General features: G+C 38.3%; 1 protein-coding gene across 1 annotated transcript in view; it reads left to right on the plus strand.

The window, feature by feature from the left end:
• Nucleotides 1-13,422, plus strand: part of UVRAG (UV radiation resistance associated) — a 352,887-nt gene that overhangs the window by 218,084 nt on the left and 121,381 nt on the right. Inside the window, 3 exon segments of the mRNA XM_067750404.1 lie at nt 3,363-3,447; nt 5,216-5,303; nt 6,204-6,264. Of these exon segments, the coding sequence (XP_067606505.1) occupies nt 3,363-3,447; nt 5,216-5,303; nt 6,204-6,264 (234 nt within the window).

The following is a 13,422-nucleotide window of genomic DNA, read 5'->3' on the forward strand; positions in this document are numbered from 1 at the left end:
ACAAGGAAAATTGGAAAATATTTTGATGTGAATGAAAATGAAAATATATCAACATTTTAAGGGATGCATGCTTAGAGGAAATTTATATCATTTGATGCTTATACTAGAAAAGAAGAAAGGCCTTCATTCAATAACCTAAGCTTATACCTTAACTAGAAACGAAGAGCAAATTAAACCCAAATCAGGCAGAAGGAAGGATATAATCGAGGGCAGAAATCAGTGAAATTGAAAACAAAAAGAGAGTAGAGAATGTCAATGAAACTAAAAGGTGTCCTTTGAAAAGATCAATAAAATTGATAATCCTCTAGCCAGACTGACTGAGTAAAAAGAGAGAAAGCGTGAATTACCAGTATCAGGAATGAGAGAGGGGATATCACTACAGATCCTGCAGCAATTAAAGTAAATAAGGTAATATTTTGAATAATATGATCGTAGTATGTCAGAAGGGCACTGGAAGAAGGCTGAAGGCTGGTCAAATCTGGGACCACTTGAGCACCAAAATAATTAAATCCAGTAATGAATTATAAATCTTTGAAAAATAAAAGAGAATTCATGATTCCGTACTGATAATAGATAGCTGATGGAGAAGGAAGGGCTCTTGCTTAGAGAAGAATGCTGAATGCTGACTGATAAGTATGGAGGAAGTACTGAAGTTGGAATATTATTTTGCAACCATAGTAGTAAAAATTGATTCAAGCAGAAGACACCAATCAATGCTAAATCTGCGGAGCCTGTGCTCCGCAGTGGGAGAGGCCACAACAGTGAGAAAGTTAGATGAGAAGCAGGATATATCCATGGTCTTAAAGATGGATATCATTGCTTCTATGTGTAATATCCTTAGGAGGACACAACACCAATCATGCAGTATTCAGGCTGGTAATATATAACTTGAACAACATGTAAAGAGCTTGAGCACATCATTGCCTCAATGTTACTACTTCCTATGAAGTGACTTTTGGAACTTAGGTTGAGTTTTCTGAGGTATCTTGAAATACTTCGTTCTTCTCTACCTGAGCCTAATTAAACCAGACTCACTCAGTTTTGTTCCAGAGACCACCTGGTGACCAATGAGGCATATTACCTTTTAACAGAAAAATGAACCTGATATGTGTTGGACAGATGTTGCCGGTCTGTGTTCTAAAGCCTTAGTTCTGTTAAAGCCTGTGGGAAAACCATAGCCTTTCAGGAGACCTTTTTCTGGGTTTGGATCTACTCTTTTACTTTTTATTTGGAAATTATTTTGGACTTACAGAAAAATTGCAAGAATAAGAGTATAGAGAACACTTACATTCTTCACCCAGATTTACCTATTGTTAACTTTTTACCCCATCTGTTAGCTGGCTGTGTATTTTTAAATTTTGTTTCCCTTCTTTGTTTTGCAAGGGTTTTTGTTTTTGTTTTCTTTTTGGTCGTGTGATATGTGTTAAAGACATTCAAAGCTAAAGAGGGTGCATACATTTGCATTTTGAAACCCAGATCTGTCTTGGCCCATTTGTGCTTTCACTAGAATTGAGGCAGCCTTTTATCTGGGATGAAGAATAACATTGCAAATTTGTATAGTGGTGGAAGAATTCATGTGCTTTCTGGTAAAAGTGCATTGGGTGAGGGGTAGAGGTTGTCAACCCAAGTGTCTTCTGAAATCATTGAGGGATTATCTCAATGCTATCTATTATCAATATGGAAATCTTGTGAGGAATTATATTGGGGCTAAAGAAGATAAGTGGTATTGCTTGATTAAGTTCTGTTTGGGGAGCAGAGTTAACAACTTACTGGTCATTTAAATACAGTTGAGAGAGAAGAGCAGGGTGCTTAGACATATGTTGATAAAATTACTTAGGTTGGTGAATTTAGTTCTAAGGTCCAAACTGTACTTTGATCAATTAACCTACTTCCTGTTCCTCCCTAGATGTGCGGAAGAGTTTAGGGCACCTTTTCCTGTTAGATCACAGTTCATGAAACTAAGCTGCTTTTTCTTTTTTCTTTTTTTTGGCTGCGTAGGGTCTTCATTGCTGCATGCCGGCTTTCTCTAGTTGCAGTGAGCGGGCTTATTGCGGTGGTTTCTCTTGTTGCAGAGCACAGGCTATAGGCGCACGGGCTTCAGTAGTTGTGGCTGACGGGTTCTAGAGCACAGGCTCAGTAGTTGTGGCACACGGGGCTTAATTGCTCTGCAGCATGTGGGGTCTTCCCGGACCAGGGATCGAACCCGTGTCCCCTGCATTGGCAGGCGGATTCTTAACCACCGCGGCACCAGGGAAGTCCCTAAGCTTCTTTTTAAGATCTAGAACTTAGTATGTCAGGATCTAAGACTATTTTTCTGTGTTTCAGGACCTTTGGAATTTCCTGAGACAGGCTCATTTTCTTAGAGTAGGAAGATGTAAAAGGATTTTACGATCACATGAATGAAAATGGAAGTTCCAAAGTTGATATAAATACAAAAGACCAGGCTTATACACAAATATTAATCATTGCAATGCTAAAGCAATCCTGTAGTGGAATTGAGGTATTGGGGTATCAGTTAAAATGTGGAATATTCTTTTAATTCACATCTATGGAGTTAAATTTTACAAGCCATTAAACATTGTAACTCAGACTATCTGTCAACATGTAAAAATGCTTGAGACATAATTTGGAAAAATCAGAATACACATTTCCTGCACACTATGATTGTAACTAAAACTACTTATGTATATGAATAAGATGAAACTTCATAAAAAACTTAATATTGATGAACTATATTGTAGTAGTCAATATGCAGGTAATTTTTCCTGCTCTACTTTTTATACTTTCAGTAATGTTATATAGCATTTGCAGTTAAAAACAAATTAACCACCTTTTTAGAAAAAATTAAGCTTTACTTTTTAGAGCAGTTTTAGGTTCATAGCAAAATTGAACAGAAGGTACAGATTCCCCATACATTCCCAACCGCCCACCTGTGCAAAGCTTCCCCCACCAAAGTGGTACATTTGTTACAATTGATGAACCTTTAGTGAATCATCCTTAGCACCCAGAGTCCATAGCCAGTTTTTTAAAAAATGAAGTTGTCTGAATTTTGAAAATTGCATCCAGGTTTCTTCGTCAGTGACCCAGAATTCTGTAGGCAGAGAATCCTAGACTCTTACTCTTTGACTCCTGCTAGAAGCTGTATAAAAATGGAAGCAACAACAACAACAAAAAAAGGAAGCAATAGGAAGTTTATTCTCATTAATTCCCCCAGAAGTCCTCCAACCCCAACCCATTTTACCTTTTAACTCTTTTTATTTCCCTCTCACAGTCAGGGGACTGGGCTCTGCCTGTTCGGTTGTGACTGGGCAGTCCTGTCTGCAGTGTTCCATCTGGAATTGTCTCCTTTCGTCTCTCTCTAGGAAGTGCATTTTCGGCTGAGCACCTCAAGCTTCAACTCCAGAAGGAATCCCTAAATGAGTTGAGGAAGGAGTGTACTGCGAAAAGGTAAATGGAACACTGAGAATGGTTGTTAATGAGTGTCAAGTTTACTTTGAGGAGAGGATTTGGAAAAGGAGTATTTTTTAAAGCTGCCGGTATTAGTACCAGTTAATATGTTCAATGCCACTTTCACTTGTTCAACACCTACTGTGCTAGAGTCGGTTATGAGACCTCCTAGTATGTAGTCAGAATCGGAAGCATGGACACTGTTCTAGATTTCAGGGCCACAGCACTGTGACTTAATGTTTGAATCTCCTCCTCTTCCTGTCTTCTGCATTTAGTGCAGCTTACAGTTTTTCTTCAGTAACTCCTTCAGACTTCTGTTAGCTCTCTTGGCTGACCTCAACAGCTCCCAGGTTCTCTCTCTAACATCAGTCTCTCCAGTTTTCAGTTCATCCTCCATGTTGCTAGCAGACTTCTCCTAAAATACTATTTTTATTTTTATTTTTTTTGCGGTGCACGGGCCTCTCACTCTTGTGGCCTCTCCCGTTGCGGAGCACAGGCCCCGGACGCACAGGCTCAGCGGCCATGGCTCACGGGCCTAGCCGCTCCGCGGCATGTGGGATCTTCCTGGACCCAGGGCACGAACCCGTGTCCCCTGCATCGGCAGGCGGACTCTCAACCACTGTGCCACCAGGGAAGCCCTCCTAAAATACTATTTTACCATCATTTTTTCTCTTCTTAAGAACCAAGGGTGATTGTTTTGCCTCGCTGTCAAATAACCTTCAATAAAATGGCCCCATACAGCTGTAGCTAATTTCAGTCGCTCCGTGACATTCATTTAACAAATGCTAATAGTTTTTCCCGGTATTTTTTCCAGCACATGCTTAACTTGTTACCACCTCTGATCTTTTCCTCATCTTCACTCACTTTTCCTAGAAAGTCATCCCATCCTGCATTTTTCTTTAAGAAACCTTAGCAATTGAGAAACCTGAAAAGAACCTTGGAGATCATCTAATCCTCTCAGTTTGCAGATAGGAAAGCAAAGCTCTGGAGGTTACTCTGTCCATTTCACTAGGAAAGCAGGACTAAATCCCTTTAAGTCTTCAGTGCTCTTTGCATTGTACTACTTTAGATTCCACTTTGACCTACTGTTTCTCCTAAATTACCTCCTTTTTAATTGTTGACACAGCTGAGCAGGTAATATGCTCTACGGGTATTTTAGCTGTTGGTCATGTTTCTTAAATAGTTCAAGAAGAGCTACATCATCTCATTGCCACAGCTTTTTGCTTTGTCCTTTTTTTATTCTGTTATTTTTGTAATATGGCAGCAGGTTATTTTTTGAGGTAGTTATAACATCTGTAGTTGTAAATGAAAATAGAATACTTTTTTGAGGAAATACCATATGGATATTTCCTAAAAACAAATTGGCCTCAGGTTAAATGAGACCTTGGTCAGCTTACTGAGCCTCTCTAAACCTTGTTTTCTTGTTTGTACAATGGGTATAGTAATATCAACCGAGTAAGTTGTTCTAGTAATTAAAGCCATTTGTGAAGCTCCTGGCATGTAGTAGTAGGTGCCCAGCCAGTGATTTTGTACGTTTCACATCTCTTAGCCTGGTGCTGGACACGTAAAATAGGCCTCAGTACAGTTAGCTTGATTGATAGTATTTAGTGATAGGTCATGACTCACGTTAGCTATTATTCTTGCTTCTACTTCTGTGGCCCAGTACAGACCATTAATCTTTCTCTCTGCATCAGTTAGGTGGAAATAACTGTGAGAAAGCATGCAAACATGTTTTTTTTTAACAAATGTGCTTTTTTTTCCTCATTAGAGAACTCTTTCTGAAGACTAATGCCCAGTTGACAATTCGTTGCAGGCAATTACTATCTGAGCTTTCCTACATTTACCCTATTGATTTGGTAAGTTTCAGATTTTCTGGGGGAAAAAAAAATTTTTTTAAGATGATTTCTGTTTGAAATTTTCTCTCAAAGCAAAAACTCATTGCTCTGGTCTTAATCATATGCTCTGTCATGATTCATTCAGAAGCTAATATTTATTTAAAAAGTAGATTTGGAATTAGTTGGCATTAGGTTCCACCATTTGATTTTTTTTCTATCAGTTTGGTGGTGGGGTGCACTCATCTTCATCTGAAAGAATGCCAAATTATTTCTGGTTTCTTTAGGACCTTTTCACTCAACCAAATTATCAGCTTTCACCATATCTGACACATAGATGCAGATACACGTGCATTGCTTTAAAAATATAACGGCTAATTAATTTATATTTATTAGTATTACCTAAGATATTCCTGAGGTAACTGTCAGGATATTAAGTTTCTGAATCTGGTTTCTTAGAGTAAATACAAATGTAACTGGTTAGGATTTTTTTTAGAGAACTAAATCTGCTAGATTTGGTGGTTTTGTTTTCTTTTTAATGAAAAGAGACTTAAAAGACTAATTTTTTGAGAGGAAACCTAATAGGATTTTAGGTTGCTCACAGAATCTTGTTAATTCTACTTAAAAATTTTCATTTATAGCTATGAATTGGTCAAACAATAGTTTTACGATTAAAATTTGACACGGTTTTTTGCTTAGATATGATGTTTTAAATGTTTCTAGTATAGAGAATTTGAAGTGTGTATCAATGTACAGAATAGTATAATAAATCATCATGTACTCATCATTCAGCTTCAACAGTTTGGTTAATAATTTGAGTCTATGACAGTATTGTCTTTGAATTAATACTGACGTAAATTTTTTAGATTTAGAACTTCTTTATACATAAACAAAATTAATTTCATTCTTTGGTTGTATTTACAGAATGAGCATAAGGATTACTTTGTATGTGGTGTCAAGTTGCCTAATTCTGAGGACTTCCAAGGTATTTTATGTCTTATACTTCTAAAGATTTGGTATAATGTATGGGTATGTTGCAGGGAAAAAGAGAGATAGCTTGAAATGTTGGTTGCCTGGCACTTTATCCAGAAGGGTTTCTGGACCTTCTGTCCCTTCCCAATTGTAAGTATATAGAGTCAGATTCCCTGATGGAAGACTTAAGAGGATATTTGGTCTAGTCATGAAAAAACAAAAAAATTGTTGAACTTTCTATTTGAAAGTTAAAAGAAAATACTTTTTGAATGAGCTTTGAGAAAATCAGACAGTAGGATTCTCAAGAATACTAATAATATCCCTGTCCTTTTGGTTTGATTTTTCATGAAAAATTTGTGTTGGGAGCAAAGCAATAAACATTAATTTGTTCTATTTAGAAAACCATATTTCTGCTGATGTAAAATGTATTTGAAAATTTAATTCTGTGACATTCCCACCCCCGTAGGTTAAACTTGTTATACTGTCATTTCTGTCCTCTTTTAACTAAAATAAATTTACATTAAAGATGTTATAGATATGATTCATAGTAATTGCTATATTTAAAAATATTTTTCCTAATCCCTTTACCAGTATGCCAGAGAAAAGAACTTATTTTATTCGGCATATTGGTTAGAAAGATTACTTTTATTGTTAGCAAAGTGGGTTCTTTTCTCCTAATATAAACAATGCTTTGAGGACTGTTAAGTAGTTGTGTAGATTAGTCCCAAAGCTAGCACATTAATCTATTTGGGAATAAGTTATTCAAGAAGAAAGCATTACTAGTTCTGATTGGGACTTTCTTCCATTTCCCTATAAAGAAAATGTTGTTATTTGTGGTCCTTTAACATTTAAGACTGTTTTAATATATTACCTCCTTTGTCCTTTACAACAAGACTTACAAGTAGTTGGGACATAAGAAGAGTGATACAAATGAACCTAGCTATGAAACAGATACAGAATCAGGGACACAGAGAATAGACTGGTGGTTGCCAAGGGGGAGAGGAGTGGGATTTTGGGATTAGCAGATGCAAACTGGTATATATAGAATGGACAGACAACAAGTTCCTACTGTATAGCACAGGGAACTATATTCAGTATCCTGTGATAAACCATAATGGAAAAGAATATGAAAAAGAATGTAAATATATGTATAACTGAGTCACTTTGCTATATAGCAGTAATTAATACATTGTAATTCAACTATACTTCAATAAAAAATAAATTAAAAAAAAAAGGAAGAGTGATTAAAACAGGAATGGGAAGACCTATGTTTGAGTCCTGGTTCCCCTTCTAGAAACCATCTATTTTGGAACAAGTCATCTAAGCTTTGGGTTGATTTTCTAATTGATAGTATGAGCACATTAGTTCATGTACTACCTGTTTTACATGATTGTTAAGATTTTATTTAAGGGCAAGACATTTTGCCTTATGAGGAAGGTGGTATAATCTCATTTTACAATGTGTAAATGAGCTATTTAGTGACTTGCATGAGACCACAAAAGCTAAGCAATGATCTTGCTGGGATTTGTCTGGTTTCCATTGTACAGTGTTCCCTCTAATCTCTGTAAGTCATACAGATGTGCTTTGGTGTTAATTTTAGGTGTTACTTTTATGTTATGGTGTCTTGAAGCTCATGACACATCTTTTCCCCCATTCTTTCATTCCTTCGTTTATTTAATAAACCTATTAAGTACCTTGAGCCCTGTGTCAGGTTGCAGGGATACAGAATATTCATTTATTGAAAAAAATATCAGTTGAGCACCTGAATGCCAGACACTGTGCTGTGTTTTGAGGATATAATGATGGAAAAAGCAAATATATTCTCTTCTTTCATGGAGCATACAACCTATTGAGGGAGACAGGCAATAAACAAGAAAATAAGTATTTAAAAAGTGTTTAATAAAGGAATACACTATCTTAGAGAATAGGGGAACCAACTGTAGATAAAACAGTCAGAGAAGACCTGTCTGAGGAGAAACATTTAACCCAAAATCTGAAGGCTGAAAGGAACCAACTACACTACAGCTGGGGGAGGAGCAGTCTTAGAAGAGGGAGCGGTCATGATGGAGGATATGGAGGAATGGGCTTGATATATCTGAAAAAATTCAGGGTGAGGGGCATGGGAGAAGATACCTGTATTTTGGGCAGATCATGTAATCTCTCAGAGCTTAATTTCTTCACCTGTAAAATGAGGTAATATTTACATCTTAAATTCATTGTGATGATTGAGATTGCATTTGAAAGGGCTTTTCATATAGAAGGCACTCAATAAATGTAATTGGAATTAGTTGCAAGAGAGAGGAAGGAAGGAAGGACAGAAAAGACCAGAGCAGCCCTGTGTAGCTGGAGCATAGTGAGAAAAGGGAAGGAGTTCCATCAGAAGAGGTAAGAGAGTCAGCCAGGGCCTTGAGGCCACTGGAAGGAGTTTCTATTTTATTCTCAGTGGAGTGGGAAACCCCTGAAGGGCTTCAAGAAGGGGGATGGTATGGGTTGATTTATGTTTTTTAAAAGTCACTCTGGCTGCTAAATACAGAATGATCTGAGAGGCGGCAGCAAGAGAAGCAGGGCTATCGGTATTGGAGTATCACCTTAATTCATTCTGGGATGTTTCTTGATTCTATTTTTGTTTTCTGGAGGTGATTTATTTCCTAGTTTTTCCTAGCTTTTGTTTGCTATCTATACTTAGTATGCCCAACAAGCTGAATACATTCCTTCTTCCCTTAAAAAAGTTAGTTTAGCTTTCAAGTGCAGTTTTTACTGCTAAAACAATGAAATGGGAGATAAAATGAAATAAATATTTAATTCTACTCTAAGGCCCTGTTTACTTCCCATGACTCCTAGGAATCAGAAATTTTAAGCAGCACATATGGTAGTATTGGACTTTAAAATCTTACGTTGGCATCTGTAAGGCACTTCCAGGTACTAAATTTACTGAGTGCCTTGTGTGTGTCATTTACGGTGTCAGGTGCTGGGAGTATACAAAGGGGACCAAGGCATTGATCCCACCTCCATGAAACTTCAGTCTACTTGAGGTTAACGAGGCACTTAGAAGTTTATACCAGGTACATGGGACTCAGAGAGTGGGAATAATCAGGTCTGTCAGGAGGGAATCAGGAAAATCTTTATAGAGAAGATGATACCTGAGGTATTTTAAAAGATGAAATAGTATTCCCCTTTTGAAAGAAGGATGGGACATTTTAAGTTCGGTGAGTAGAAATATGGTAACATGGAACATCATACATGATGCTGTCTTGTTTATTTAATTCTCACCACTGTGAGAATTAATTCCTTCTGTGAGGGAAAGAGTTATACTCAACATTTTTTTTTAAAGACAAGAAAATTGCAGCTCAGAGAGATTAGTTAATTTTTCCGAAGACTCATACTAGCCAGTGGCAGAGGTAAAATCATCCCTGGTCGGCCTGATTTTAAGGTCCATATTATTCCTGTCATGATGCAGTTTTCTTCCTTGTTTTGAATAATAACCTCTTCCAGACTTCTGACAACTTTTAGTGTTCTGTAGCAGCTGCATTCTTAGTAAGACTCTAGTGAGAGAACTCTAAACCGGTTATTCTGTTATATTCATGAGATTTTGCTGGGATAGACTTTACATTGTATGGCTTGATACTGTTTGGGAAACTCCTCCATAGTGACCCAACACTTATTGTGCTCTTCTCCTCTTCTAACTGGGTAAGTTTCAGTTAGAGTATTCCAGAGAGACTGGGACACAACGGGAGAAAATTGTCCAGTGAAGGGTATTCATTTGAGTTCCATTGACTGAGACATTTCTCATCCAAAAATAAAAAAAAAAAAGAAAACTGTTTGTGTGTGTTTTTAAGTAATCCATAACATGAGAGCCTTTCGTGGTAATGAGACCCAGATTTCCTTCTGTGTCTGTATCCCTTCATACAGGCATGATTTCTTGGAAAGGAGAGTCCATATGTCAAACAGTGTCTCATTGAGAACATGGAATGATTCCATAGATGCTGTGGCAATGATTAGAGTCTTAAATATTTTGTCCTGTCTGGATCAGTGGGTGCATGGTTCCTTACCAAATCAGCTGCCTCAGTGATTGGGAAGGCAGGATGGTAAGAGCTTTTAGATCACTTATTGTACTTGGATGCATTTGAATATTAATAGTTTGTCCAACATATAAGTCAGAGGGACATTTGAATGAATTTATAATGTTGTCATGGCCATTGTGGGTTTGTGGAATCTGTTATCATAACAATTACATAAAAGATTTAATTATAAAAATTACTGCAGCCCCGAGTAGATACCTACATTTAAAAAACAAACCAGGGCTTCCCTGGTGGCGCAGTGGTTGAGAGTCCGCCTGCCAATGCAGGGGACACGGGTTCGTGCCCCGGTCCGGGAAGATCCCACATGCCGTGGAGCGGCTGGGCCCGTGGGCCGTGGCCACTGAGACTGCGCGTCCGAAGCCTGTGCTCCGCAGTGGGAGAGGCCACAACAGTGAGAGGCCTGAAAAACCAGAAATATTTATTATGAGGAAACTGCAGAATTTTGTTGTTTGTAAGCCCCTTAAAACATTGTTTTAATAAGGGCTTTTTCACTTACCTGAGTCTACAGTTTATTCCTGTTCCTCCCTGAACCCTCCCACTCCCCCTCTAACTTCTTTTCACCAACAGACCTATCATCTGTGACCTTTCTAACCCCCAGAGCAGCATAAGGAATACAAGCCTCTGCTCTGCATTAGGTGTTAGGGGCGTCATTAATGCTTACTGGAAAAGCACACCCCAGAGAGCCAGGTTTTGGCTTTGGCAGGTAAAAAGCCTTTTAGATCTTGGAATGCTGGAAACCTTAAACCTTTTGGTTTTTTTAGCTAAAGTGATTGGCAACAGAATGTGACATCTGAGGTTTCGTGGCCAGCAATAGCCATAATTAACCACATGAGCTCACATTTTCCCACTGGAGGTACAGTGGTCTTGGGGTGATGAAAGTGACTTCCCTACCAGGAGGTGGTTTTCCTTTTGAGGGTATTGGAATACCCTTGGGCCCTGTAATGCCTTACCCGTGGTCCTTTTAAAATGCTTTTTAATATAAAACTTCAATATTGGAAATCCAACACCACAGTGTTTAACTGCGAGGCTGTGACAGAGCACTATGGCCTGGAATAGGAAACAACCTAGGGTTTTTAATGGGTGGAGTGGGGAGTCTTGTGGTGGAAACAATGGTGAGTGTGAACAACTAGAATCAAAACTGATTTCCAGTATTACCCAGTTTTCCGTTTTTGCTGTTTCTTTTTGGTTTTTGATGTACATATATAAGATTCTCTTAGAGATGCCCTTTTATGTTTAAATTTAATCAAAATTGTTTTTTGTTGTTGTTGTTTTTGTTTTTGTTTTTGTTTTTTTTGCGGTACGCGGGCCTCTCACTGTTGTGGCCTCTCCCATTGCGGAGCACAGGCTCTGGACGCGCAGGCTCAGCAGCCATGGCTCACGGGCCCAGCCGCTCCACGGCATGTGGGATCTTCCCGGACCGGGGCACGAACCCGTGTCCCCTGCATCGGCAGGCGGACTCTCAACCACTCTGCCACCAGGGAAGCCCTGTTTTGTTTTTAATTAATTAATTTTATTTATTTATTTTTGGCTGCTTTGGGTCTTCGTTGCTGCATGCAGGCTTTCTCTAGTTGCGGCGAGTGGGAGCTGCTCTTCGTTGCAGTGTGCAGGCTTCTCATTGCGGTAGCTTCTCTTCTTTAAGCTGCACAGGCTCTAGGTGCACAGGCTTCAGTAGTTGTGGCGCACGGGCTTAGTTGCTCCGCAGCATGTGACATCTTCCCGGACCAGGGCTCAAACCCGTGTCCCCTGCATTGGCAGGCAGATTCTTAACTACTGTGCCATCAGGGAAACCCACAAAATTGTTTTGATTATTGGAAGGAGATGGTGTTAGAAGACCAGTTTCCGTTCTTTTAATATATATGTGGATGTAGTCCTCGAAATAGGCAAACTTAATTCTTTAGTATTACCCTTTTAGTAATACGGAAAACTGGAGATGCTTGAGTGTTTCGCTTTGGATAGATTTTTTAAACTATAGTTTGCACTTGACCTATTTTGGGCAGGCTAACTGAGAGGCATTCTGATTTTTGGAAGTTTTCAAATCCTTTTCTGTCAGGTCACATACGAAAGGAAAAGCTTACTTACAGTAAGTACTTACTGTACAGTAAGCTTACTTGCTGTAAGTTCTTACAGTTCTTACTGTAAGAGCTTACTTACTGTAAGTTCTCTTTTTCTTCCTCTCCCCTCAAAAGAAGGTTCTGAAAGACCAAGTCCTTTTACTGATAGAAATATTTTAAATTTGATAAGCCCTATTCTTTAGAGAAAGCAGGAGGCAGGATTCAGCAACATCTGATGGAACTCACCATCCCAGCTGTGCTTCCAGGGATAAATATTTGGGGGGCTGGGGTGTAGATAGAATTCTCTCTCCCACTCCATCACTCATAGTTTTTACTTATATGGCTTTGACCAAGTCACTTATGCTACGTGAATCTTATTTTTCTCATTTCTAAGTTGATAGCATCAGATGCAGTGATTTCTAAGGTTTCTCCTGGCTCTAATATTATATATGATGATTAAATTATAATGTAATGCATTTACAATGTAATGTAATTTCAGTCTCTAAGGTAGTCTGATATACATATTTCAACAGTAGGAAAGTATTATAGTACTGTGAGTCTGGGCCAAGAGCACATGGTCTCTAAAAATAGGATTCTCGTCAGTTAGGGCATGCCCAGTAGTCAGTTGAAAGGAATGCTGTTTGATTTTTTTTTCATCAGTTTGATTTGAGAGAACATGTTACCAAGGAGTTTTTATGTGTTCTTTGCCCTTACTAGAAAAGTGTGAAGAAACTAAGATAATACACGTGTGTTATATGCTTGGTGTGTTCTAGGCTCCAAAGTTAAAAATTGTTACATTCCACAGTCAAGTTCTGCGACAGTATGGTAGAGTGCTTAAAGACAGAGGCATCCATGTCAGGTCAACCCACATACTAGCTATCTTAGTTTGGAGAGGTTCCTTAACTTCTTTGAACCTTATTTCTTCATCTATAAATTGAATGAAATAGCATATAAAACGTGCCCAGTTTATTAATTGTTGATGAATGAATGACTATCAGAAATAAAGCATCATGGTCAATTTCTGGCAGAAAAAAAAAGTGT

The sequence above is a fragment of the Pseudorca crassidens genome, chromosome 9 (genome assembly GCF_039906515.1).
Source record: "Pseudorca crassidens isolate mPseCra1 chromosome 9, mPseCra1.hap1, whole genome shotgun sequence".
In the NCBI taxonomy this organism is placed as follows: Eukaryota; Metazoa; Chordata; class Mammalia; order Artiodactyla; family Delphinidae; genus Pseudorca; species Pseudorca crassidens.